The sequence below is a fragment of the Gasterosteus aculeatus genome, chromosome 5 (genome assembly GCF_964276395.1).
Source record: "Gasterosteus aculeatus chromosome 5, fGasAcu3.hap1.1, whole genome shotgun sequence".
In the NCBI taxonomy this organism is placed as follows: Eukaryota; Metazoa; Chordata; class Actinopteri; order Perciformes; family Gasterosteidae; genus Gasterosteus; species Gasterosteus aculeatus.
The window spans coordinates 14,098,357-14,126,306 of record NC_135692.1 but is presented as its reverse complement, the minus strand read 5'-3'; the positions used below and the strand labels follow the sequence as shown (position 1 = coordinate 14,126,306).

The 27,950-nt window shown below is 48.1% G+C and overlaps 1 protein-coding gene and 1 long non-coding RNA gene across 3 annotated transcripts; one reads left to right on the top strand and one right to left on the bottom strand.

Annotated features, from left to right (window-relative positions):
* Window positions 1-19: 19 nt before the first annotated feature.
* erbb2 (erb-b2 receptor tyrosine kinase 2) lies at window positions 20-14,884 on the top strand. Of its 2 annotated transcripts, none has more exons than XM_078103554.1 (27): window positions 20-411; window positions 3,898-4,049; window positions 4,155-4,335; window positions 4,531-4,671; window positions 4,991-5,056; window positions 5,140-5,255; window positions 5,356-5,497; window positions 5,712-5,840; window positions 6,183-6,324; window positions 6,531-6,604; window positions 6,796-6,886; window positions 7,430-7,632; window positions 7,881-8,010; window positions 8,807-8,897; window positions 9,182-9,336; window positions 9,440-9,487; window positions 9,579-9,717; window positions 9,797-9,919; window positions 10,000-10,098; window positions 10,183-10,368; window positions 10,456-10,611; window positions 10,704-10,779; window positions 10,900-11,046; window positions 11,189-11,286; window positions 11,385-11,576; window positions 11,672-12,062; window positions 12,141-14,884. In XM_078103554.1, the coding sequence occupies exons 1-27, from the start codon at window positions 339-341 to the stop codon at window positions 12,485-12,487; spliced, it is 3,888 nt and encodes a 1,295-aa protein (XP_077959680.1). In that variant the 5' UTR covers window positions 20-338; the 3' UTR covers window positions 12,488-14,884. The 2 variants fall into 2 exon arrangements, with proteins under 2 accessions (XP_077959680.1, XP_077959681.1); XM_078103555.1 differs by having other exon boundaries at window positions 56-411; window positions 11,669-12,062.
* Window positions 14,885-25,871: 10,987 nt separating this feature from the next.
* On the bottom strand, window positions 25,872-27,208 carry LOC144408021 (uncharacterized). The gene is made up of 3 exons (XR_013467769.1): window positions 26,889-27,208; window positions 26,503-26,633; window positions 25,872-26,009 (listed from the first exon to the last, which is right to left on the bottom strand). It is a non-coding gene; the product is annotated as an uncharacterized LOC144408021 (long non-coding RNA).
* Between the last annotated feature and the right edge of the window lie 742 nt (window positions 27,209-27,950).

Below are 27,950 nucleotides of genomic sequence, written 5' to 3'. Positions count from 1 at the left end.
GTAGCGCAAAGTCGCAGCAGCGCAGATTGAAGGGAGGGCGGGTCGGAGTCGACCTGCCACTCCCCGCTCAGGCCTCCGCGGGAGCGCGCGTCCGCTCCGGCGCGCTGTCACGCTCCGCAACCGACAGGCACGAGAATTCCAGGGAGGAAGTCGCTGAGATTCAGAGCCGCGCGACAACTAAAAGGAAAAAGCGGGATAAGGAAGCCGAGGCCGGGCGGCACAGAGGGAAGGACCGGGACAAAGTCGTCCTCGGGGTGGTGGTCGTGGTCGTGGTGGTGGGGGGGGACAGAAGGAAACTCGGAACCGGGACATGGACTAGAGGCGCCGGGCCGCAGCAGATGGAGGCGGCGAGAAGTTTGGTGCTGGTCGGGGCCGCGCTGCTGGCGGCGACGGGCGCGTTGGGGAGAGAAGGTGGGTGACTCTTCACGGCTCTAATGGCCCCCGGGTGAAGGGGGGGGGGGGGGGGGGGGTGTTGTGTGTGTGTGTGTGTGTATATATGCGTATGTGTGTGCGCGCGTGCGCGTGTATGTGTGCGTGGGGGATAGGGGGAGAGATGTCTGTCGACGACACCGCATTCCTAATCCCACCTGTCACAAAGTAGCCCCTAAAGTAGCCTCCCCCCCCCCGAGGAGCACACTTTGTTGCGCGCTGTAGTACTCGTATTACTGCTAGTAGTACTAGTAGTACTAGCAGTAATACGGGTAGCAGGACGGGTGGTGGAGGAACAGGTGAGACACTTTGGGGAACCTGCTTTGCAGCTCGAGAGACACCGAGAGACGTCGGGCTGGTTTGCTCCACGCGTCAACAACAACAACAACAACAACAACAAGAAACGCGGCATTGTGCGTCGGGGATCATGACGATGTCAATTATTGTCCCGAGGCTCCGCGCAGGACATTGTCTGATAGACACGCGCGTATTTGCAGAATAATCCCACATTTCCCCCCTAGTTGCATCTTGTAGAAGATGCACGACGATGCTCTGCGAAAGCGCGTTTTCTATTTTATCTGCATAGGATCTGATTTCTTTGAGAATAGTCGTGCATTTTAAACTTTCTCCTCTTATCGGGGCTGAAAAAGTTTGAGCAACATGCGCTTGGTGTTGAATGAAATGCTGAAGAAAAGAAAGCGGTCCGAACATGGTGTGTTTATTTCTCCCCCATGACAACAATGATCAGATATGTGTCAGCATGAGATGTTAAAAGCATTTAATACGTTAGGCACATTTAAATCAATAACTGACATTATTGACACGCACTTGACAGCGTTTGTTGACCACTACGTACACACACACACACACACACACACACACACACACACACACACACAGACATTTCCAAACACAGCCGTGTTGTTGGGGTGAACAGGCCGGAGCACTTTAGTCCATCCGTGAAGCGTCAGTTTAGTGGGATCGCTGCAGAAGTCGTGCAACAAGTTCTACTTTCAGTAGTAAAGTATTGTTTTTGTATGCACACACACACACACACACATCCTGGGGCCGAGCTGTTTGTGATTCCAAAGGTCAGCGGTTGTCTTGCGTGTTTTTCTTTCCGTGTTCTCGACCCATTATTCCACCAGGCTGCTCCCGTGTGAGAACACGCTGTGTGTTTTGTGTGTTTTGTGTGCTCCTGGTGTCCACAGGCTTCGTGTCGTTGTCACACTCCAGCGCCCCCAACGAGCTGAACTCACTGGGAAGCGGTTAAGACCTTACCGGTTAGCTCAGCCGGCCGTGACTCTCCTGTAAGCGAGCTGAGAGTCACTGCAGCGTATTTGAAAACCGCAGAGTTCATTCCAATAAACCTACAATACAGTTTATCGATACCTGTGTGTTGAATACTGTGATCGTCCAGGTTTGTTTGGGTTAATATACCAGCATTAGTTCATGAATCAATGCATCTAGACAATATTGATAGATTTTGTATTCAGGTTTTTAGATTTAAATCTAGTACCTGAATTAATTAGAGTTTCAAGGTTCATGCAGACAGATTTCTGGAAATATACTTAGTGTGTCCGTATACAACTACTGCTTTTTTTTAATTTTTCAAAATGTATAAAAGTATGCAGGAGACATTCTAAAGCAGTGGTGTTCGTGTAGCATCGCGGGTGTGTGTGAGTGTGTGTCTCTCCAGTTCAGTACTGATCCTGTTCTACTCGTCTGTTGAGCAATACCTGTTTGGGTTTTTTCCGTCTTCATTCGTGGAGTGAAGAGGAAGAAAGAATGTTTTCTATGAGGTTTGTGGGGGGGGAGGGTTTGACGTTTATGCTGCCATTGTGTTAAAATCTGGACTGACGCGTCAAATCTGAGTCTTAATGAACCTGCTGGATTCGCACAGTTGTGTTTGCGTCGCGCTTCGGAGGGATCTGATCCAGAGGCCCGAGGGGGGGGGGGGGTCCGGGTCCGGTGTGTCACGCTGCAGGCTTTTCCACCACGGCTCAGTCTCAACTGTCTTTCTGTCACTTACAGCACACACACACACACACACACACACACACTGGTAAACACGCACACTCCCTAGGCACTACCTGGCCCGCTGCCACACACAGGTGTGGCCTGAAGCTGGCTTTCAGATTTGCGGTCTGTTCCCGAGAAGCACGCTGGTGTGAGACGCAGTTCGAAGATTAAGATCCAATCACGGGATACGAGCCTGTGTTCATTCTGATGACTGATGTCACACAAATACACAACTTAATAAATGCAAATGACGTAAGAGTAGGAGGTGCGACCTTCTCCCGTCTGTTTTTTTTTTGCATGTGACCGATGGAAGCTGCGATAGCCCCAATAGGATGTTATTTTTTTGTTTTAAAGTTGTGTGTTTGGACGTCAGTGACAGTCTTCAGCTGTGTGGACGACACACAAGACGAGATCGTCTTGTGCACTATATAAAATGCAGTGATATCATCTGAGGGAGGAATGCCGCGGCAGTGACACGGCATTGGGCAGCTAGTGATAGAAGAGGGAGTATTTTAGGCTACAGGGATGGGGGGGGGGGCACGCACGTATGCAGACGCTGCCGTGAGACTCTTGGAGAGCAAACAATGGGGGGATTAAAGGGGGGTGGTTGGTGCGAATCCCAGAGTCCCAATTTGGATGTTGTGTCCTTTTTTAATAATGGTTTTAAACGCCGCGGGGCCGGAAGCACGGCTCCCTGGACGCCCCCCCCCCCCCCCCCCCGACACCTCCCAACTACTTTCCACGGTGGCTTCGCCCGTGGGAGGCCGCGATTAGTCGTCCGAGTCGACGCTCGACGCGACGGCCGCGTGTGTGTTTCTGGCCGCTGTAGCCGTCAAATGGTAACGCGTGATATCCGCACTTCGTGACCCGGTGCGTTCTGAGTCACAGCCATCAGCAGGAAGCCGGTGTTGATAAGCGCACGTCTCAAGCAGATACCATCCCAGCTTTGTTGAGCCCCGCGGTATCATGGGAAAAATACCTGCCGCCGCCCGCCGGTATACTTCCTGCTACGGGAAACATTTATGCTGTGCTTTTCCAGAGATGGCAACGGGGGGGGTGGGGGCTACCATCGGGGAAAAGTGTGTTGACTTTTGGCTGTTCGAAGAGGGGTGGGGGGGCAAAGGAAGTAATTTATAACCTCAGCAGAGAGGAGGAGGGGGCTGCTAAAGCATGGGAACTATGCGTGTGTGTGTGTGTGTGTGTGTGTGAGACCCACTGTGGGGGATCCGCTGCCAGTGGAAACTATATCGTGCTCACTAAGAGACTGGGGGAGCGCATGTGGTCTGTCTTCAAGGCTGCTCGTAAGTTACGTGGTCCGGGTCTCTGCAGCTTGGAGGTGGAAGCTGACGCGGCGTCCAATGTGCTATTTCGAATCACAGTAAAACCTAATCAGCTGTACAACGTTGTGAATGTATGCGATGAATTCGACGGTTGTCTGTGCTGCAGTGTGCCTGGGAACAGACATGAAGCTGACCCTGCCCTCCAGCCTGGAAAACCACTACGAGACCCTGAAGCTGCTCTACACCGGCTGCAAGGTCGTCCACGGCCACCTGGAGATCACGCACCTTCATGGAGACCTCGACCTCTCCTTCCTACAGGTATCTACGCACGCGTGTAGACGTATTTAAGTGAAGAGAGAACAATTCGTTTTTACACTCAGTCTTTACTCGTCCTTTTTTGTTTTTCGTCCACCTCTTCCTCAGGGGATCGTGGAGGTCCAGGGCTACGTGCTCGTGGCTCATGTGTCCGTGAGCCTGTTGCCTTTGGACAACCTTCGGATCATAAGAGGCAGCCAGCTGTACAACTCCAGCTACGCCCTGGCCGTGCTGGATAACACTCTGGGCGGACGGGGGCTCAGGACGCTGCGGCTTCGTAGCCTCACCGGTAGGACGGTGGCACAGGAGGGCGGATAGTTGAAGCCCGGAGCCGGTGTGAACCCCTCTGGGGTTGAGACTGTGTGATTTTAATCTGTTCTGACTCATTTAAAAAACATCTGCGGCTTTAAAGGTGTTCAGATAGCGGTTATCCACTGCGGCAATGACTCGCTATCCTCCCCCTTGTGTGTCGTCTCCCCTGCAGAGATCCTGTTGGGTGCCGTGTTTATTTGGGGCAACCCCCAGCTGTGCTTCCCAGACCCCCAGAACATTGTTTGGAGGGATACTTTGGACGAGAAGAACGACCACGCCGGGAAGCACCGACTGCAGGCTCGGGCCAATGACTGTGAGCAGCTGATGGATGCTTATTGAACTTGTTTATTGTGTGCCAATGGAAAAAACAAAACGGCAGAGGAAAGTGTGTTAAGCCATGGCCGTTGTTTCCACGGATTCTTTTTCATGAATCAGGGAGTCGATCCTTTACAGACTCAAAACAGGGCCGAACCATGCAATCCGCTCTATAGGGTATATACTTGTTTAGGATTGACACAGATGATTGCAGTCCCTTCGACAAGTCAGTCAAACACGCATGTCAGATCATCGCGGCATCGGCCGATACCTGCAGAGCTCTCATCTCATTCACTGCTGGGCCTCTTTCTGCACAGGTCCAAATTGTTCCCCCGTATGTAAGACGGGCTGCTGGGGAGAAACCGGGGAGGACTGCCAGCACTGTGAGTGAACGTCGTCGGCATGACGCTGACACTCATTTCAAAAGTACGGCCGAAAGTGCTCACTCTGTCGCCTTCGTTCACAGTGACCCGTATTAATTGTGCGTCCGGCTGTCAGCGCTGTAAAGGCCCCAATGCTCATGACTGCTGTCACATGCAGTGTGCTGCTGGGTGCACCGGACCTAAAGACCTGGACTGCCTGGTAAAAAACACAAACTCCCACACCCACTCCGCGCGCCTGTTGCGCTCTCCGTCAGCTCGTCCTCTGGGGTTACGCGTTTTCCTGTCCCTCTTGTCCCCAGGCCTGCCGCCACTTCAACGACAGCGGCGTGTGTAAGGAGAACTGCCCGGCACCAACGATCTACGACCCCGTCACCTATCAGATCAAAATCAACCCCAACAGGAAGTTCAACTTTGGAGCCACCTGCGTCAAGACGTGTCCCTGTGAGAACTCATTTTGAACAGAGCTTTGATGGAGGAGACGTGGATGATTTATTCAGATTCCTGGAATTCAAGGAATTAAAACCTGGAAGAATCACAACGAAATCCCTGCTACTTTTAACGCTTGAGGCTCCCGGCTTCCCGGTTCATCATACCTAGTTAATTTTCTTTTTGCAGCAAAGACGCCCTTTGAACCCTTTTGTCCCCCTGTCTGCAGATAACTATCTGGCCATGGAGGTGGCTTGTACTTTGAATTGTCCCAAAGCCAACCAGGAAGTTGTGGTCAAGAACCCCGATGGAAACGAGATGCAGAAATGTGAAAAGTGTGAAGGAGACTGTCCCAAAGGTAGAAGTCCCATTAAACACAATACTCAGTGGCTCTTTTATCAGGGAGCCATTAAGGTGACGTGTCGCAAAGACTTAGTCATCTGGCGCTGACGTTGCGATGCGTCACATGCTCACGATGGCGCAAAGTGAACAAACTTGTTTCTGCAGCACCTTGTTGTTTTTAATGTAGCTTACACGGTAATCCGGCTCTGTGGGACGGACGCCGGTCACATGATCCAAAATTGTGTTCCATGAATTTGATTTTCTTTTCCTGTCAAATTAAACATCTTCGGTGGGCACAGCCTTATTTCTGGATTTAAAATAAATTGGTTATAATCCGTTCTCATGGTTCGTCTCGCAGTGTGCTACGGTCTGGGTTCAGACAACCAGGGGGCCATTGACAACCAAGGCATCGCCATGGTAACGTCGGCTAATGTGGAGCAGTTCAACAAGTGTAAGAAGATTTTCGGTAGTCTGGCCTTCCTCCCCCAGAGTTTTGCAAGGTAAGATACAAACCGGTCAAATATATAACCATGAATACAGTTCACAAAGGCTATTAAGAAATGACAAAATAAAAGTCATTAACTCAACCCAAGCCGTACGACCGTGGCTCCTTTAGTAACCACCAATAGCAGCTTCACGTTGATGTTATTTATTGCCTCTTGCTGTGTGAAAATGGTGATTTAAACATAATGCTGTCGTTGTCCAGTGACCCTGCGAGCAACACATCAGGTCTGACCTTCGAGCACCTGCGCAGCTTCAAGAACCTGGAGGAGATAACGGGTACGGAACAGTGAGGAGAACAGGGAGAAAGTGCTTGGTGAAGCTTTGACCTAGAAAATAAAATCCGGTTATTACTATTAGTTTTTTTTAAATTGAACCATGTTATGTAAATATAAATAAAGCATTTCACCAATGAAGAACAATGAAGAAGTGTTTCGTAAATTCTCCATGCATCTGATGTTGCTCTGCAGATTATTTGTACATCGAAGCCTGGCCAGAGGAGTGGAGTAACCTCAGTGTGTTTGAGAACCTGAAGGTGATCCGAGGCAGGATGCTCTACAAGTAAGACTTCCGAACTGTCTCTCTGTCTTTGTTTCGACGTTCAGTTGAGGCCGTTGGTTCACTTTCAGGGTTATTAAGGTTAATTATTAGCCGGCCCAGCTGCTCCATCTTGCAGCAGCGTGCTGCAGGCAGGATAACGTTCCCTCTAGTGCAGCGTGCGCGAACTCGGTCAAAGTGACAAATGTGAGATCTGATTGTCTGACAATGTTTGACAGCACGTTCGGGGTAATTATTGTTTCTTTATTGTAAATTTATGGTCTGCTTCACTGTTTTTCTTTCATATTTCCTCAACTGAAAATAGACACTAATCACAATTTTTTTTTTCTTCTTGTACCGTAGTATTTTCAAACACCCTGCAAACCAAAAGATAACGATTCTCATACCTGTGAGGCTGGGTTCAAGTCGTGTTTGATATCTATCAAAATGCATTAAATAATATCAGAACACAGCCTTCTTAGTGAGTTTATTGGATTGAGAGTCTAACAAGCTGACGTCATTAATGAACAGTAAATTGAACTGCCGCTGGCCTCTCTTTCCTGTCAGGGGCGTGTTTTCACTGGCCGTCCAGAATCTTCACATCCGGTCTCTGGGGTTGCGTTCACTGCGCAGCGTCAGCGGAGGTTTGGTCCTGTTGCACAACAACTCCCAGCTGTGCTACACCAGCTCCCTGCCCTGGGACAGCCTGCTGCATCCCACCGAGGGGCCTCACCGCATCGTCAGCCACAACCAGGACGCCCAACTCTGTGGTGGGTTAGCACACGAAAATGCAGCGCCGAGGTCCTGTAAAGGTCCTCGAGGGGGGGGGGGGTCACTCGTCCGTTATCCAGGTTGCAGATCTCGGCCTGATGCATTCACACAAATCCGTCTGTTTCATATTGATGAAAATGTCATTTTAATCAACATGCATGGATGTTGTTGCTTGGGAAGCAACTAATTTCCGGTGATGGTTAGAAGAAGAGTTCAGTGTGCATCTGTTTTCTCCGCATGTTTTCAGAGGAAGAGGGGCGTGTTTGTCACCCGCTGTGCAAGGGGGGCTGCTGGGGGCCGGGGCCCAGCCAGTGTGTGTCCTGCAGTGCTTTCCAACGTGGCATTGAGTGCGTGAAGCAGTGTGACATCAACCAGGGGTATGACGATATCTGTTTGCGTGGGTGTGGCTGCACTATATCCTTTAAAAAAAGGCCAATGTTCTGTGTGATGCTGTGGATCATAATGCACAAACAAGTTTTTAAAAAAGACAAAAGTATCATGTATTTTCAGAAAGTAAAAACATAAACCGGAGGATTTAGTTTGATGTCAAAAGTAGCCCCAATAAATCAATCAGAAAGCTTTTGACTTGAATTGTGCCCCTGAGCGACCGATCAATGACAAAACAAACGCATGTGATAACATCCGCAGTTTCTTTAAAGAGTAACTAAATTGATTTTTGTGAGACAAATATAGTGTGATGACGTGTAGACTTCACACAGTCCAAAAACATTCCTAAAACATCACACTGATCAAGTCATGCAACACAAAAAAAAACATGATTTAACATCTCATACGTATTAACGTCTTCTTAAATCTGGTCTTTTCTTTTGGTCTAGATTATTGCACTTACAAGGAAACGTGAGTCCTGTTTATTCACTGGGTGATGCACTTAAATACCAAAATATGTGTACTTCTCATGATTAAATATTTGTACTCCTTTTGTTTAATACGCATAAAATATAAAGTGTAAAGTTGACTTTCCATCTCACAGTCACTCATAGTTGTTGAAACAAACATTGTGGTCATCTGACGAGGCCGACGGCGTTATTTGCGGCTTGGGCCCCTTTTCTACAAACGTTTGTCCCGTGTCGGGTGCTTGAGATAAAAGCACCCAACTAATGACAGACTTTGTGTTATGTTTCTTTGTGTTAAATCCTGCTTTTTGTGTTGCAGGTCTGTCCGTGAATACACAGACGGATCTTTGTGCGTCGCCTGTCACGCGGAGTGTCAACCGGTCAATGGCTCCGCCTCCTGTCACGGCCCGGTGAGACGTTGATGCGCACCCGAAATTTAAACTCAAAATCTCAAAAAGGGTCTCTGACATTTAAGGGCTCATTAGATTTTTTTTCAGCATGGGGGGGGGGTCACAATCACTGATGAATATTTCCTAATAAATCAAATGAATATTTCCTAATAAATCAAATGAATATTTCATAATAAATGCAGCGCAGGGTTAGAAACGTGTGAAAACGAAAAATGTGTGGCCCTGCGACCTTTCATACCTGCGACTGTGCATGTACCTAAAGTCTTCTCTCTGTGCGTCTTCAGCGGGCGGATCAATGCACCGAGTGTCGACACTACCAGGACGGCGAGTTTTGCGTAGAGCGCTGTCCCAGCGGCGTGAAGGAGGATCAGCAGACCGTGTGGAAGTACAGCAACGCCACGGGACACTGTCTGCCCTGCAACACCACCTGCACGCTGTCGTAAGTGATCACACACACACACACACACAGACACACACACACACACACACAGAGACACACATGCGGCGAGGAGGGGTTCACGCCCGGCGCTTGTGTGTTTCAGCTGCACCCTGATGGACGAGAGAGGCTGCCCCGTCGACACCAGGACAGGGTGAGCCGCCGTGACCGCTCGCATGCTTTCGTGATGCGGCGCCGGATTCTCGCGAGGAATAGTTGAACTCTCGCTCTCTTTCTCTTTTTAGACCGGGCACAACAATCGCGGCCGCAGTGGGTGGAGTGGTGCTGGTCTTCATCCTGCTCGCCCTGCTGGTCTTCTACCTGAGGCGACAGAAGATCCTCAGGGAGAAGGAGGCCATGAGGAGGATCCTGCAGGAACACGAGGTGGGCCCCCGAGCGCCTCGTCTTTTTGACGGCTCTTTTGTAAGCGTAGTTTCTAATGAGGGAATCCGCTTCCTCGCAGCTCGTGGAGCCTCTGACACCCAGCGGCGCGTCACCCAATCAGGCTCAGATGCGCATCCTGAAGGAGACAGAGTTAAAAAAACTCCGGGTTCTGGGTGCAGGCGCCTTCGGTACCGTTTACAAGGTGTGAGCCAGTTCGTTGACGGTACCTTTTTATGTCCAGCTTTGCTTGAGGAGACGTTTAATGGCTTCTATTTTTTTTAGGGAGTGTGGGCTCCTGATGGGGAGAACGTGAAAATACCGGTGGCCATTAAGGTGTTACGAGAGAACACCTCGCCAAAGGCCAATAAAGAGATCCTCGATGTGAGTAAAAAGCAGATCGGACCGAGTTTTCCGTGACCCTCCGGCGGTCAACCCCTTCAGCATCCTTCCTCCGTCTGCCCGCAGGAGGCCTACGTGATGGCCGGCGTGGCCAGCCCCTACGTGTGCCGTCTGCTGGGGATCTGTCTGACCTCCACGGTGCAGCTGGTCACGCAGCTGATGCCGTACGGCTGCCTCCTGGACTACGTCAGGGAGAACAAGGACCGCATCGGCTCCCAGTTCCTCCTCAACTGGTGTGTCCAGATCGCCAAGGTGTGCGAGCGAGTTCTCACCTTTTTGTGGTTCGCTCCACCGGCTGCTGGTGACAGCGGGAGACGTTAATGTCTCCATCTTGTGCAGGGGATGAGTTATCTGGAGGACGTCCGGCTGGTCCACAGGGATTTGGCCGCCCGCAACGTTCTGGTGAAGAACCCGAACCACGTGAAGATCACCGACTTCGGTCTGGCCCGTCTGCTCGATATCGACGAGACCGAATACCACGCCGACGGAGGGAAGGTAGGACGCCTGTAGACGTGCGAGCGTCGGCACGCCGGCACGTTCACAGAGATGCACAACGTTGAACCGGCGCATCCGATCTGTGTTTCAAGGTTCCGATAAAGTGGATGGCGCTCGAGTCTATTCTGCACAGGAAGTTTACTCATCAGAGCGACGTCTGGAGCTACGGTCAGTTCCCCCCCCCCTCCCCCCCACCCGCTGCTTTGAGTCACTTTAAAGACCGACTGGTGTTGCTGACTATATTCAATGTTTGAAATTGTGTCATTTCGGCGTGTATTTCCTCCTCAGGCGTGACGGTCTGGGAGCTGATGACGTTTGGGGCTAAACCCTACGACATGATCCCCGCCAGAGAAATCCCAGACGTCTTGGAGGAAGGAGAACGGCTCCCCCAGCCCCTCATCTGCACCATCGACGTCTACATGATCATGGTCAAATGTCAGTAGTTTGTTTTACACGGTTCGATAAATGAGGGATTATGGGTATTACGAGTAAGCAGAGGAAGTGTTTTAAATAGTTCTTCTTACACGAGTTTCTATATTGAAATGATTGACACCTGATTCCTGCGTTGGGGCGGCAGGTTGGATGATCGACCCCGACAGCAGGCCGCGGTTCACAGACCTCGTCAGCGATTTCAGTGTAATGGCGAGAGATCCGCCTCGCTACGTCGTCATCCAGGTAGGCGAGCGCGGCGGGACGCCGTGTTCCCCGTGAGAACGGGATGTTCTCCGTCCACGGGGATTTCTAAAGAGACGGCCTCGTTCTTGGTCCCGCAGAACGACGAGCAGATGAGCATGTCCAACCCGGTGGACAGCCAGTTCTTCCGGATGCTTCTGGAGGAGGAAGGGAACAATATGAGGGAGCTGCTGGATGCTGAGGAGTACCTGGTGCCTCAGACGAACCCCTTCTCCAGGACTCAGGTGGACGGGGCTCCGCCCAACGGGCCCTCCAGACACCAGTCGCACCGGGTCAGTGTCCCGTACTGAACCCCGCCCCCGTCGTCCTCCACACAGCTACGGACACCTGGCTGAATGTCCTCTCTGTCTCCTCTCTTTCCCAGCAGAGCAGAGATCAGGGTCTAGACGGCGAGTCCTCGGCCCCCGGCGGCCCCCGCAGCATGTACTCCTCCCTGAGCACCCTCGGGCGCAGCCAGTACGCCACCTTACCTCTAGGGGTCTGCAGCCCCAGCGGCGAGTGGATTCCCCAGTACCGGACTCTGGACCGCAGCCCCTCGGCGGGGGGGCAGTCGGACTCGGTCTTCCTGGACGGGCCGCCGGACGACGCCTCGCTGCCCCCGGCCAGCCCCGGGCGCTGCTGCCGAGACCCCGCCTACTCCAACGGCAGCCAGGGCGACCTGGAGACGGACAGGCCGAGCGGCTTCCCCCCCCCGCACCTCCTTCACCACTCGCTGCCCCGGCGGACTCGCGGGCAGGTTCACAGTCACGCCTTGCCAGGTCAGCATTTCAGCCATTTTTCGATCTCGCCACGTGTTTCTTTGGTTCTGACTGCTCTTCCTCCCTCCGTCTGTTCAGAGTACGTCAACCAGGAGATTTGGGACCCGAGGTCGGGGGTCGACGAGCGGCCCAGCACGCTGCCCCGTAAGGGCTCCCGGGCCGACCGGCGGCCCCCCAACGGCCTCTGCTCCGGCCACAGCGTGGAGATCCCGAGGGCCCTCACCTCGCCAGCCTTTGACAACCCGTACTACCTGGACCTTGTGGCCAAAGCCAACGCCGTGGCCGGGGCGGCGGCGGCGGCCGACGGCCCCGAGGCAGTGGAGAGAGACGGGAGAGGGCCCAGGCACGTGAACGGGTTCGTGACCCCCACTGCGGAGAATCCGGAGTACCTGGGACTAGCGGAAACCTGGAGCGGATATACTTGAGGGGATGGACCGGGGGGGGGCGGCGGCAACGCGATGGACTCGAGAGGAGGGACAGGGAAGGCAAAGACGAGCCCGCGTCTCACTGGTGTCGCACCCGGAGCGACATCGAGCCAAGCACCCGGATTTCAAACGACGTCGACGACGGATCCCCCAGTTGTGACACCGAGTAGCATTCGTCTGGTGTCCGCGTCATTATTTGTCCTCCTGTCTTTCTCTCAGCGGGACATTAAGTGCTGAAACCGAATTGGCACATTTGTCCAGACCACCGCGTCACGAGAGGGGGGGGCTGCTCATCACAGAACCCAACAGCTCACTGGATCAATGAATGCTGAGTGCTTTTTTGTTGTTGTTGTTTTTTTTAAACGTCCATTCGACCTGTTAAACGTGGTCGTTGTTCTCACACGTGAAGCAGTATTTTGTGCGTCCTCCGGTTCCCTCGTGCTGTTTACTGTTCGGTCCCGCTGAACGGAGGAGGCGGCGCTGAGAGCTCTTCGACAAAGCGAGCCCTGATGCGTATTGAGGTGGCGTTTGGTATTCTGGTCACTCCGTCTCTGACCTGATGGGGGTCTTCAACACACTCAAAGCCATTTTGTTCTGAGAAAGGCCCCCGCAGCCCATCTGGCCAGTGAACATGCTCCCTGAAAGAAAGACGTCCTGTGTGGAGAAGACAGAGGCTTTGTGCCGCCCTGACGTATGAGCTCTCTGCAGCTACTTTGTGGGACAGCAGATGAGTTGAGCGGCATCGAAGCCGCTAAATATCTAAAAATGTGTATTTTTGTGTTAAAGACCCAGCGTACGTTTAGCGTAAGTCAGAGCCAACGATTCAGGGATTTGAAATATGTCGAATAATTAAGGATGATCTTGTGCATTTTGAGTATTGCACTATGCACTACATGGACACTGCCTGTGTTCCCTCCATGCTTGCGTTCTCGCGATGAACTTTTTAGTTTTTATTTTGTTGTCCTTGCACTGTGCAAAAAGCAACACAAGCTACTGGTGAGTGTATTCCACGGGAAGGTGAAGAATCTGCACGCGGAGAACGAGGCTCAAGATCCCGAATCTCCATCTGCGACGCCGGTTTTACTCCCAAGGTCCTTTTGTCGTGATGTTGTCACTTTGTCAAATGGGTTTTTGAAGATTTCTGTTCCACAGAAAGGATCTCCAAAAGTTCAACCGGATTTTCTGTAACAATTACAGAAAAATAACATGGTGACATGTTTTTTAGTTGAATACTGTCAAACACTAACATTATTGAGAAGATAATTGTTATTGAGTGATGTGATTCGCATAACTGTATAAAGGATATACTGTACAGTTCTTTGTTGCTGCACCTCATTGCTCATCATAATGTAAGAAGAGATGAATAATTCAACACAGTCCTTAGATTTACTGAAATGTATTTTTGCATTGGTTCTGTTGTTGCTCTTGAATTGAACTTTAAAGGTACAACCTCTGACCTTTTCTATACTACTTAATTGCACCATTGACTCCTTTTAAAAAAACAAAAAACAAAAACGTTCAGGACGTTACATTTTAAAGGGTTTTACTTTACTTTGTTTGCAATTTGGGGGTCACGGGGCGCTCGAGTACCTTCACCCGTCCCCTCTGCTCCAGATACACGAGCGTAACGGCGCCAAAGCGCAGCTCAAGCAGTTGAGGATGAGATTATAAAAACCTTCTTTACAATCACAAATAAGGTACCGGTGTTCACACTGTGATGTTTGCCAGCTGTCCTCCTTTAAAACCACGTGTCCTTTCTCTAGGTGATTTTTTTATTATTATACCCAACTGTTGTGTGATCTGGTTGTTGGTTTGCAGTAACGCCTGAAATCTTCCTGCCGCGCTCCCTGTTGAACTGAATGAAGCGTGATCAGCATTCTGAGGTAAAATCGCTAAAGTAAGTTGTTGTGAAATGAGGAGGTTGAGTTGAAGCCCGAGCTGAATGAAATCTGTGTTTAAAGAAATCTCAAGTGAGACCGAAGCAAGAAACTGAAAGTTAACTGACTAAAGTGTGCTGAAGGTTTTATAAAATTAATTATCTGTAATTTACTTTTTGAAGAAGTGTCTTTTGTACCTTTTTACATGTGAATATTTGTTTACCGTTGACAATTTGTGTGATTGTGACACGACATGAATAATAATGACCATTTAATTGGGAGATTATTATGCCTTTTCTTCATTTGTTTGATAAGTCGCATGTTGTAAATGTGTAGTATATACTTGTATTAAGAAAAACACAATTGTGGTAGCTAGTTTGATTGAACACATTAGGACAATTGCTCTTGAGCGAGTTAATCCAAAAGAAAATGTATATGAAGAAATGGTTATTTTCTATGGGATTATCTGTATATGTTGTGTGTCTGATTAAAAGCGCATAACAACATTTTAAACCCTAAACTTTGTGTAAATCTTTACAGGATGTTTTCTAGCACTGAAGCGACACCACTGCGCTGATGGGAAAAAGCCCCAAAATATAACGATTCCCTCTGGAAAAATCATCCACGTGTCAATAAACCCTGTTTCTACTCTAAATGCGTTGATGCTACACACATAATGAGCTGCAACAAAGGGAGAAGTCTGATGTGATGCGATGCCGGTTCCTGCCATCCAGTGGTCACATCTGGAGCTGCAACACTAAGAGGGACAAGAGGCTTTGTAGAGAATTCTTTCTCCCACGTGGACCCGATCGCTTGGTTTTAACACATTAAACAACATCTACCTTTTGCTTTCGACTGATTTAATGTAAACACTTATTTGGGATATTCTTTAAAAAACAAACAGACTGAGCCTTCCTACGTTGAACAATCTTAAGACATACAGCAATAATATGTGTAGATCATTTCACACTGATGGTACTGAGCTTTTTCCAGCTCTTCATTAAAGCTGCTTCATGTTTACACTCTTACATCTTAAGGCTGTTCAATGGAAGCACCATTTATTTAAATAGACAAGTTGTTTCGCAAAGTGGTCAATTAAAACCGAGAATGTCCTCCTTGTTTGGGACACAGTGCAGGAGGAGTGGAAGCATCAAAAACATGTTTGTTCTGCATCAGGTTATTTTCTGTAAGCAAAAGCAGCATTTTTCATGTGAACCAAAAGTAAAACCGCATTTTCAGTTGTAAGACTGAAATTTGAGCTTTAAACGAATACGTTCAACGTGGTCACGATTCGGTTAAATCATTCAAATGTAAAGTACAACAGAAGTGTTTTTCCGGAGGTTTAAGCGTGGCATGGTAATGGTTGACCCTTGACCTTTGACTTCGAACTTTACAATGAGGCAGCGAAAAACATTTCACCAAATCCTATGCATATTATATCATAATGACTAAGTGATCTGCAAAAGCTTGAATCAGCTGGCCTCTCAGCTCAGATTGAAGAAGATGATCCTCGATGTCACTTGAATATTCAAATCACAATTTACATTTGATACACAAATTGGCTGCTTCATTACCAAGTCTTGTCCAAAGCAAAGGTCATATCCTCCAAGTGAGCTGGAAATTGTGGTTCGTTAGAAATAACGTCGAGGAGAAAACCTGGAAATTAGCAATCTTGGAGTTGCGTCTTCTCTTTCCCTACCCGAGGTGTCACCGCTGGTAAGAAAATGCTTCTCCGTGTGCTTCCTCGCTCTCAAAATCTAACCCACAACTCCAGCGAGCCTTTGGGGGAAACGGCGGGACACTGTGGGGACATGATGGCGGGTATCATGGTGTGGGCTTCTCTCAGCGCTCTCCTCTCTCTGGTCGGGTGTCCCGCGTGTGTCCTCGTCCTCCGGCAGCTGTACAGAAGACTCAAAGCAGGAACCCCGTTCTCCCCCAACGACTTCTTCATGCTCAACCTCACCGTCATGGACTTGGTCTTCTTGCTTTTCGTCCCGTTCGGGCTGTGCAACTTCCTCCTGTGGCACGCGAGGGCCGTTCAGTTGTTGAGCAACTTCCTGTACGCCTTGAACCTGGCCGGGCGACCCCTGCTCACGGCCTGCATCTGTCTGGACTGCTTCCTGGCCGTGGTCCATCCCGTCACCTACCACGCCAAGAAGAGTCTGACCCCGCGGTTCCTCATGGCCGCCGTCGTGTGGGCCGTCACGGCGGCCCAGGGAGTGGCGGCCGTGGCGGCGGAGGAGCTGATCCACAGCGCCTGGGCCATGGTCGTTTACGTGGTGGCGCTGCCAGTCATCGTCACGTGCGACGTCTCCATCCTCAGGACTCTGAAGAGGCCCGTCTGTGCGGGCGGAGGCCTCCACCCCGCGAAGAAGAAGGCCCTCCAGATCATCACCAACAGCGTGGTCATGACCGTCATCTCGTACGTCCCCCCGGTGCTGGCGTATGTCTCGGGCAATCTGACCATCAGTGACGACAAAGTGTACGAATGTTTTTTGGCGATACCTATCCTGGTAACCCCGACTGCAGGGAGTGCGATCATGCCTCTGCTCTACTTGGGGAATCTGGGGGGCGTGAAGGCCCCCTGCTGTCGGGCGTGACGGGTCACAGGAGGGTTTTGGTCCTGATGTGTTTCGCTGGTAGAACAGCAACATCTGTTTCCAGGAAAGCTCGCAGGTTGTGGCTTATTTTTTTGGGATGTATGGTAGATGGAAGAAATGCCCTAATGGTTCAAACTGCTGTGTTCTGAGTTCTATTGCATGAATAATCAAAAACAGCTACTTGGTAGAGGATAAAAATATTTTGGTGCGAAAACTGTTATTTGCAAGAGCTTGATTGCACCAAAAAATGTATACGAGAGCTAAAAGTCAATTAATCATATATGTTATATGGACATTATATTATCCATTTTGTTGACTTTGGGCTTGATTAAGTTATATGAATCATATTATCTTTGTACATATGTGTGAATCAATAAAAGTTTGTTCTTATCTCCCTTGTATCATGATCAAAAAATATTATAGTAACAGAAAGGGACTTGTGAGATAAAATTGCAAAGAATTCATAGATGCAATTCAAAATATAAATAAATTATAACAATGAGAAATTAAATGAGAGGAAAGTACAAAATACAACTTAATTTTCCCTGTTTTGATGTCTTGATGAATTCTGTTAGCCATATACAGCCTTATATTGATAAAATACTTCAGAACATTATGTAATTTGTTTTGTTAGAACTCGCACAGCTGCATGAGTGATACTGCACGAAAGATAAACCTTCCCGCCATCATCATTTACATTTGTAATATGATCATTATGAACCAAATGAAAGAAACCAAATGTAAATATATCGTGGAAAAAACAAGTCTGTGACTTAATCCAGCTCACATTTTTCCTCACTTTCTTCTTCATTAATTTTTTCAGTACTTGTGTGTTTAGGGCTTCTACTCATTTCATTTACTATCCATCGTTGATGGCTCAGTACGATTACTGTTAATGCCGAAAGGTTTTAGGTTTCTTTCTATCCAGATGGAAGCTGAAAATGACACCAGTCATCCCATCAACGGCCTGTGCTGCTAACTGGTTGCCCAGTGCAGTGGACCCTTGTTACCGGATAAAAGTTACCCACTACTCCTCTTTTAGTGAGTTAGCTCAGTGAAAAGAGACTAAACTTCCCTGTGTAATGCGCTGTTCATTTGAATTGATTTGCATTACATTCAATAATCAAAGCAAACCGAGTTCATTGGCTTTATTATCGGGTTCACATTGAAAGACATTCAACTGTTTCTTTTTTAATCACAATATCCACATTCATTTGAATATACAGGTTCCACACATGCATTGTTTCAAGAGTAAAGATTTGACTATAGAGACTTTTTAAGTAACAGGATTGTTATCAGTTTTCTTATTTAGGAAAATAAATAATTTGAGCAAATATGTAATTCAGTGGATTATAAGCAACAACATTCAAGTACAACATGACATTATATAAATTTAATCAGGGAAAGAATCCCATTGAACAAACATATGTCCTGATTTGAATTTGCAAATGATAATATGATTTAGTTGGGATGTAAGTTATTTCAGAGCTGACTGAAACTCAACTTCTGAAAGTTAAAATGTTTTAAAGCTTCTACAGCACCTGATTTATGACTTAAGACTCCCTGCAGCATCCAACCCTGAAACAATCCAACTGCCCATGACTTTTAAGGTGGAGTAATGACATGAGAGTAGATCCCATACAGGAATTAAGTGTCATAGGATAACCAATAGAACATATGAAGATATCTTCACTGACCTGGGGCTTTACAACTACTATCAGAAGCACTGGGGGAAGGTAAGACAGGACTGATATCACCAGGCTGTTGATGATGGTGTGAATGGCTCTTTGCTTCTGAGGGTGGATGTTTCTACGAAGGTCAGATTTAATGAGTGAATGGAGGATGAGAGAATCACAGATCGCGATTATCACCATTGCTACTATCAATGGGAGAGTGGAAAAGATGGTGTAGAATAACAGATAAAAAGTATAGTATATAATTCCAGAGGCAATTGTCAAAATCCAAACAATGCCAGCCATCACCACCCTGGGAGTCAGACTTTTCCTCTTGTGGTAGGTTATTGGATGAACCACAGCCAGGTAACAGTCCAGACAGATACAAGCCATCATGAGGGGTCTCCCACATGTGTTCAAGGCATAGACACCATTAAGAAATGTTTCAAAAGGCCAATACATCCAGATAAAATTATTCATTAATCCAAAAGGGATGAAGAACAAGAAGACAGCGTCCATGATGGAGACATTCAGTATGAAAAAATCATTTGGTGTGAAGAGACTTCCTCCCCAGTGAGCCTTAAACATCTGCCACAGGATGGCAATAGATGCAGGAAATCCCAAAACAAAGAACAGCATCATAAAAAAAAGCCAAACGTATTGGCCCTCTTCATACGCTTCACAACCATACATGTTAAATCCAGATGTGGGAGAGTTATTGGACAGATGCGGGGAATGAAGACGCAAACCAGTCAACATTATTGAGCAGAGTGGTAGTTTCAACACCTGCAAGACACAAATATAGTATTTTAAAGAATGCAAGAGGAAGTTACAAGAACACATTGACTGTGTATTGGTTTTAGTTAATAATAAACACATACCTACTCTACCTTTTTCGTGAGGATTTGTAGTGAAGGTTTTTACTGATGTGCAGCTGCGTCTTGTAGCCTCGACTAAAGTTTGAAACACCTGTGGGAGCGGTTTTAAGTGTTCGTACATCATTCCACGTCATGAACCGACGTCGGTGGCCGGTTTGCAAACCATAAAGTTATGGAAAAGAGCTAACCCACAGAGCATCGGAGATCATAAAGGTCGATGGTCATGGACATAAACTGACGTTTTGTGTGTTCACACTGCATTCTAAGTTGGATCATCAAAGTACTTACAATTCATCCGTTGTCTTCCATCCAATAGTCTAGTCCCCTTGGATATCTGCATTACAGGGCTTTACAATCCACAGTCATTGTTGTAACATTTTACTTGAGGCCCAAATGTCCACTTGTTAATGGCACTGGAGTCAAAAACACAGCCGCCAAATGATGGAGAGTTGACAGCACCGAAAAGTGCACAAGGACAGCAGGAAGAGTCGCTACTTCCAACATGTTCCACGCAGTGGGATTCTGCCTCAAAGATGATCAAATGTGTGTAGTGTTATGTTTAAAATGATATTAACAATTAAACAACAGCTTTACACGAAATACACGCTTTCTAAAGTGATTCGTCATTTTTACATTTAGTCTTTAGAAGAAAAACAAACAAATTTCATTGTTTTCCATACAATAGTCTAGTCCCTTTTGGATCCATGCAGTAGTTTTCATTACATTTCACTAGTTCACTTGTTAATGGCGATGGAGTCTAAGGCAGGGTTTCATAAAATGTCGGAGGAATTTATCCTCTGGGGACCAGGAATGTTTGAAGAAAATGTCACAGCTGTCCATTAGTGTGACGACCCTCACCGCCTCTGGCTGGTGCACCTGCAAGTGGGTGTGGCAGAGGGTCGTCAGGGGATTGGGATCACCTGAAGTAATCAGCAGCACTGGCAACACATGGGTTTCGTGTGCCAGTGCACTCTGATAAAAGGCCCTCTGGTCTCAGGTGCGCTCTCTCTCTCTCTCTGCCTTGAGACACCTAGTTTTACTATTTGCTAGTGATAGTTGTAGTATCGTTTGTGCTTAAACAACACACACGTTCTATGTATGAACAAACCTCCATCACTGAAACTACTGACGCGAAACTGTAGCAGCGTTCGGTAAGAACATTCCGACTATTTGCTTGGTTTGTATTTTTGTGCGGCCCGCATCATGACAAGTGGGGGCTTGTGTGTCCAAATTTGACTGGTTTAAGGCTGTTAGTTGTCACAAAGAAACTGTGGTTTTGTCTGACACGCAAGCTTACATGGATAGGTAAAATACAGTACTTGGTCTTTTGGATTGCGTCATTTTTTGGGGGGAGGCTTTTTTGTTTTTGGGTGGTGTGTGGCTGGAGTATTTGTTTCGGGGACACGCCAGAGCTGTGTCCCCGAAACTGACCGTGCTACTGGTTTCAGTGTTTAAAAAGCCTCCTGCTAATCTGCATGAAGACTAGGGTCAGTGAGGTAGATTAGTTTGGGCCGGCAGTAGGTAGAGGGACTTTCACATTAGTTTGGAGGCATATTGTCTCTATGGTTGTCCACCAAAATTATGACTTTGATACCCAATACTTACGATACAATACTAGAATATTCATCTATAATCGTAATAAATCTGTAAGGTTCCCTTTTTTACCAGCTTGTTCCTGCTCAATTTATAAACAACGCTTAATTTACTTGCATATATTTGATATTCTCACATTCATATTTTATCTTAATTCATGGAATAATTATTTTTCCTTAACTAAAAATAGAAATAATTAGGTCAAGATCCACCCTCAGGCTCCACCAGCATGGAGCCTATTGCATCAAGTGTATATTATTTGGTACAATTTTGTGTGCATTCTGACCTCATGATCATATAGGCCCGCATGAGTGAAATTGTAGGTTCTTTTGCATGTTTATATTTCTTCTGGACTGTTCAGTAACTTATTTGCCGTCTTTCATGTCTTGTGTTGCACTCGCTTGATGTTTGACTGTTAGGAAGGTTATTGTCAAGCTAGCCAACATAGCTGCAGGGATGCTAACTCTCACGGTTTCTCCGTGTGACACACGCTTTCGCATGTTTTCACACACACTCACGCCACACTCCAATTTCTGATGCAAAAAATAAATCTGCGCTGATTCATCTCCAACCTCGCCGACAGAAAATGACGCATCTGTAACCCTATTTGCTCCATGTAATGTTCACCCCCCCCCCCCGTAGCATTCAACCCCGACAAAATCTCACTGCAAGGTTTTGTTAAAAGTTGGCAGCTCTGTAGCGATCACAACAAGCTTACTAACGTCGCTAACGAGATGTCTTGCTAGCGGCTAAACTTAACGAAACCTGTTGAAATGAACTTACTTTGTTAATTGTTAATTTGTTAATTGCGGCATATGCGACTTCTGATGATATGACTTCTAAACCTGTCATGGATGCGGTACTAAAGGCATGAGTCCTGAAGCGAATCTGCAGCAGAACAGGGGAAAAGGTCAACCAGTCTCACGTGGAGTTTGTGAGGGAACTAGTTGTGTTGCCACGTACAGTACCTTACTGAGCGTGGAGTTACAACTACCACTGGGATTGCCTGATGAGTAATTCTAATTCATAAAAGCCGGCTCGGTGAATCTGAGTGGCAGTCGGTGCAGAAATATGGTGTTAAGTCATCTGTTCATTTGGAGAGTTTCCGGATAAATTGCCTCGGGCACCACCTGACATGCTGGGGACTGGGTGGTAAATTCTTCTGCGCTGGCTGTGAGTGTTCCTGGTGCTGTTGGGGGGCCAGTGTGGCAAGATGGTCATGCAGAATCTGGTATGGCTGGTGGCCTTGATGTCCTATCAGCCTTTTGTCTCGGAGGGGTTCTTAATGCACACTGGTAGTGATATTAAAGTGCCTGGGATACAGATGCTGTCTACAGGACTCCATTTTTCCATTTTCAGAATAGATAGATACAGGAGATAAAATTCTGCTGCGAGGAATGGGGTTGAGGGTCTTGCCTGTCCCGGTGCATAGGCTGAATCTAGACTGTGCCTTCGTGCAAGGTGAAGTGCCTGTTGGGGTGAGACCAGCGTTACCAGTGGCAGGGGTTGATTTGATTTTCGGCAATGAGTTGGCTGGTATGTGTTTGGGCAAATATGCCTCCTCCTTAAATTGTCCCACCCTTGGTGTCAGCACAGCCTGATGAGAATGCTGTGCTTTTTCCTGGAGTCAGTTGGTCGTGAGTCAAAGGGGTTAGATAGGTACATGGAGGACAAGGTACCCTTGTCAGCCTTGTGAGGCGGGGGAATTAAAATCTAATAAAAAATAAGATTACATTTATAAAAAGGTACCAGCAACGCCACCTAGTTGCGGAGTCTAGGTCTCCATAGAACAGGTTCTTGTTCACCAGAGGAAGAACAGCATGGATCACAAGACTTAAAAGCGTGGTTTAAAAGGAGGATTTTATTATTAACTAAAAACCCATAAATAACTACAATATTAAAAGTCCATTTGGAACAAGGTACTAAAAGGATTTAAGAATTCGACCAGCCACTGCTGCTGGTCGGTCTTGCCCTTTCTTCTTGTTGTTTCCGGTTCCGTTCCTTTCCTGGGTGAGGTGTCCAGTCCGTTTCGTTCCTCTCCCCGTTGCACCCTGCCTGCTCGTCCGTTGTCTGGCCGCCCTCTCGCTCGATTTCCCGTGGCTTCTCCTGCCCGTGGCTTCCTGCCCGTGGCTTCCTTCCTGTGGCTCCCCTGCGCTCTGGCCTTTTCCTGCTCTGGGGCCTTTATAGCAGCTGTGTTAATTGGAGAGGGGAGGTCCTTTCATTGTGTAATGTGGTTGGCCAGGGCTCTCTGTAATTGATTAGTCCCTCCAGGTGCATGTAATTTACTAAAAGGTGGGTTAATATGTAAAAAAATGTACTCAAAAAAAACATGCAAAAATGTAATAAAACAAACCACGCTAAAATGTAAAAACAAGCCATGCTAAAAGGTTATAAAACAAGCCACGCTAAAATGTAATAAAACAAGCCACGCTAAAATGTAAAAACAAGCCATGCTAAAATGCAAAACCAATAATTTACAGAAACCACAATGTCCCCCTGCTGACATCCCTCCACTCTTTAATGTTGGCAGTCCCTGCAACATGAATACCTAAATTTCCCTATAACGAGCAGGTGGCTGGCCGAGGTTAGTCCTGTTTGAGCGTCGTGGCGCTACTTCTGGTCCTTGCTCCTGCGCCGGGACCATCACTGGGGCTGGAGCAAACCCATAGAACGCTGTACCTTGGAGCCAGTGTGTCTCCGCTGCGGGCCCATTGGTCCGTGGGTTGGGGTCTATTGGAGGAGCTAAGCAGACTTTTAAAGCATTTCTATGTACAGTTCTTTCACGGCCCCCCTTCTCAGGTTTTATCCTATACACCAACCCTGTATTGCCCACTAGTTCAACAATAACAAATTGTTCAGGGTCCCACCAAGTACACAATTTTCCTTGACCTCGTCGATTTCTGTTGCGTACCCATACACTCTCTCCGGGTAAGAGTGGCGTAGCTTTAGCCCTTTTGTCATAGTGTTGTTTGCTTTGGGAGGCTGCGTTATCCATTTTCTGTCTAGCTATACAATACGCTAGTGAAAGTCTCTGTTGGTGGTCTAGTATCCAACCACCAATGTCATGGCGTAGTTGCTGGGGACCGACACCAAGTCCCACATGCACAGGAAGCCTCAGAAGCCTCCCAAACATAAGAAAGGAGGGAGTGTAGCTGGTTGCACTGTGTATTGTATTATTGTAAGCATGTACCAACTCAAGCAAGTATTCTGGCCAACGGTTTTGCTTCTGTTTCTAGAGAGCGGAGCATGTTTAACAAGGTCTGGTTGAAGCGTTCTGCCCCACCGTTTCCTGCAGGATGGTACGGCGTTGTGCGGCTTTTAGTTATACCATAAGTATCACAGAGCTGTTTCATCAATGCAGACTCAAAATTTGGTCCCCGGTCAGAATGGAACCGAGCTGGACAGCCAAAAGGCTGTATTACATGAGTCCACAGAGCTTTTACTGTTGTCTGAGCCGTTTGGTCATGTGTGGGGATGGCCCAAGAGTAGCGTGTAAATAAATCCGTGGCCACAAGGATGTTTTGAATACGGTCTGTTGGCCGACCTAAGGACAAGAAGTCTAGCCCCACAACCTCAAGAGGGTATGACACAGCTATCGGATTAAGAGGGGCCCTAGGCTCTACTCTTTTCCTCTGGAGGCTGCAGGTAACACAACCCAAATGGAAATGGCGTACCTCTTGCTCCATGTCAGGCCAATAGAAATGCTGTCGTATCCGGGCCAGGGTCCGATCCCCACCAGCATGGGCAGCAGCTTCATGGACCTTTTTCCAGACCTCTTCGCACCTTGAGCTTGGACACACCACCTGGAAGCATACTTCATGGGTATGCTGATCGGTAACCTTACGGCACAACACTTTGTTTTCAACTTGAAGTCTTTTCCGCTGTTGCAACAATCTCTGTGCTCTACAGGACAAGGCTCGGCGTTCTGGTCCCGTCGGTAGAGTCTGGTTTTCTACATACCTCTTAGCCACTTGTATGTCAGGATCACTGGCTTGTGCATCTTCCCATTCACTGCTAGCCCACTCACTGTCCTCACTTCTAGGGTTTAGCTCGATGGCTGCCGTGGTCACGCCTGTTCCTGTCTCACACTCCTGGTCTGCAACCCTGGCAGGGATGGGGTCAACTGGAAACCTGGACAGAGCATCTGCATTAGCATTGCTTTTACCTGGGCGGTACTTGACGTCGTAGTTGAAAGAAGCCAGCTGAGCGACCCAGCGTTGTTCCACAGCACCCAGGCGAGCCGTCTGCAGGTGAGCAACAGGGTTATTGTCGGTATATACTGTGAACTGCGTTCCAGTCAGGTAGTCTCTGAATTTCTCAGTCACCGCCCACTTTAGAGCCAGAAGCTCTAGTTTAAACGAACTGTAGTTAGCATCATTCTTCTCGGTTGGATGTAGACTTCGGCTGGCGTACGCTATTACACGTTCCCTTCCCTCCTGGGCTTGGGCTAACACTGCTCCCAACCCCTGGTTGCTTGCGTCGGTGTAGACAATGAAAGGAAGTGTGTAGTCAGCATATGCCAGAACAGGGGTTTGTGTCAAAGCCCTCTTTAGGGCATCGAAAGCTGCTTGACACTCAGAGGACCATTGCACTCTTCGAGTCTCAGACTTTTTATTTGCTGGAATGCCTGTCAACAAGTTGTTCAGGGGACGTGCAATTTTGGCAAATCCAGATACAAAGCGTCTGTAGTATCCAGCTAACCCTAGGAAGGCCCTCACTTGCCTTATCGTGGACGGGACAGGCCAGTTTGATACAGACGAGATTTTATCGGGGTCAGGTCTTACCCCAGAATGATCCACCACATGGCCCAAAAACTTTACTTCTTGTTGGAGAAGTTTACACTTGTCCAATCGCAGTTTCAGGCCATGCCGCAACAATCTTTGGATCACCTCATCCAAATGCTGTAGGTGAGAGGAAAAATCAGGTGAGTATATTATGATGTCGTCCAAATACACCAATAGGGACTCCGCCATTTGGCCACTTAAACACTGTTGCATTAGGCGCTGAAATGTTGCTGGTGCATTACAGAGGCCAAAAGGCATGCGCTCAAACTCAAATAGTCCAAGTGGGGTTGTAAAGGCAGTTTTCTCTCGGTCTTGGGGGTCCATCTCAACCTGCCAATAGCCACTAGCCAGGTCAAGGGTAGAAAACCACTCAGCTCGGGTCAGGTTTGTTAGAGTCTCTTCGATTCTTGGAAGGGGAAAGGCATCTTTATGGGTTACGGCATTGAGTTTCCTATAGTCGACACAGAACCTCCAGTTACCGTCCTTCTTCTTCACCAGAACTATGGGCGCAGCCCATGGGCTACAACTTTCTCTGATTACCCCCTTCTCAAGCATTTCTACAAGTAGGCCCTTCATTTCCTTATACATCAGAGGCGGAAGAGGTCGGTACCTTTCTCTGATGGGCGCTGCATCACCCGTATGGATACGGTGTTGTACCAGGTCTGTCCGACCAAAGTCTTCATCATGGTTAGCAAACGCGTCCTTCCACTTGAGCAGCAGGGTGCATAGCTCCTCCTGTTGCTGTTTAGAGAGATCAGGTCGGTTAGTCAGGTTCTTTACCTCTTCAGGCAGCTCCTGTCCCTTGTGGTTGCCTGTTGCATCTACCAAAGCCACTTCAACAACGCAATTGTCTTTCAGAGATAGGGTAAGGTCACAAGATCCACGCACATCAGCTTCATCAACGTGGTACAGCTTACCCAATTTCTGGTTCCGCCCTATTGACAAGGTGTAGGGATATGGGTTACAGACACGAACAGGGATTCTCCCATTTCTTACCACTGCTAGTGTCCTAGCTACGCCAACATTGTTGGTTTCAGGTAGTGCTTCCATCAGGGCACAGTAGTCTGTTCCTCGCGGGCCCATCCGAGCACGGCCCCACACCAGCAGCTCACTCTTTGGTGGGACTCGGATATTTTGGCGAGTAGCTGGCCGCACGTTTCCCAAGAATCCGTCTTCTGTCATGGTGGCCTCGATACGTTGACAGGTAGCAAAAGCATCCCGCCAAACTCTCTGGTTCTTCAGCTGCTGTGGAGTGGAAACTGGCCTTCCAGGTCGTTGAAAGAGTATTTCCCAGCAGGCGGTCACAACATTCATACCTATGAGGAGCGGGTGGGTGCAGTGTTTATCTTTAATAATCACGACTCCTCGTCCAGGTATTTTGATGCCTTCCACTTCCAGATCAAACACTGCGTAGCTAGTGTATGGGATCTCCAGGCCGTTGGCTGCCCTTAACTGGAAAACTACAGGGGTCTTCCCAAGCTTAGCTTTGGAAAAATGCTGCTCAAATAAACTCTGCTGCATTAATGTAACCTGAGACCCCGTATCCAACAGTCCTTGCAACTCAACCCCTTCAATCGTTACTCCTATAGTTGGGCATTGCCCAATAAAGGCTTCCGTGGCCCTTGAGTCGTGTAGTGCATCAGCAACCCCTGCCCCTTGGACCTCAGCAGCAGGGACAGCTAGTTTAAAGCCACCCGGGAAGCAGGCCTCCTACAATACCTGGCTATATGTCCCGCTTGTCTACATTGGCGACAGATTGGCCTACCTTGTTCATCCCAGTCGTTAACACCGGACGCCGGTCGCGACCGCTCACTATGTTGTGTCAGGGGCTGTGGGGGAGCATTGACTGGTTGAAGTAGTGGTTTAATTTCCTTTATTAATTCTTGGGTGAGTCCTTGCATCTGGGATTTCACATCTTCCATGATCTCTCGCTCCAGCGTGTCTCTCCAACTTTCCTTCTGTAACAAAGCAGGGGAGGCATGAGAGTCGTTCACAGAAAAGCATGTTACCTCCGGCTGTGTGTATCCGTGTTCTGAGTCCAGCAGTAGTGCTTCTTGT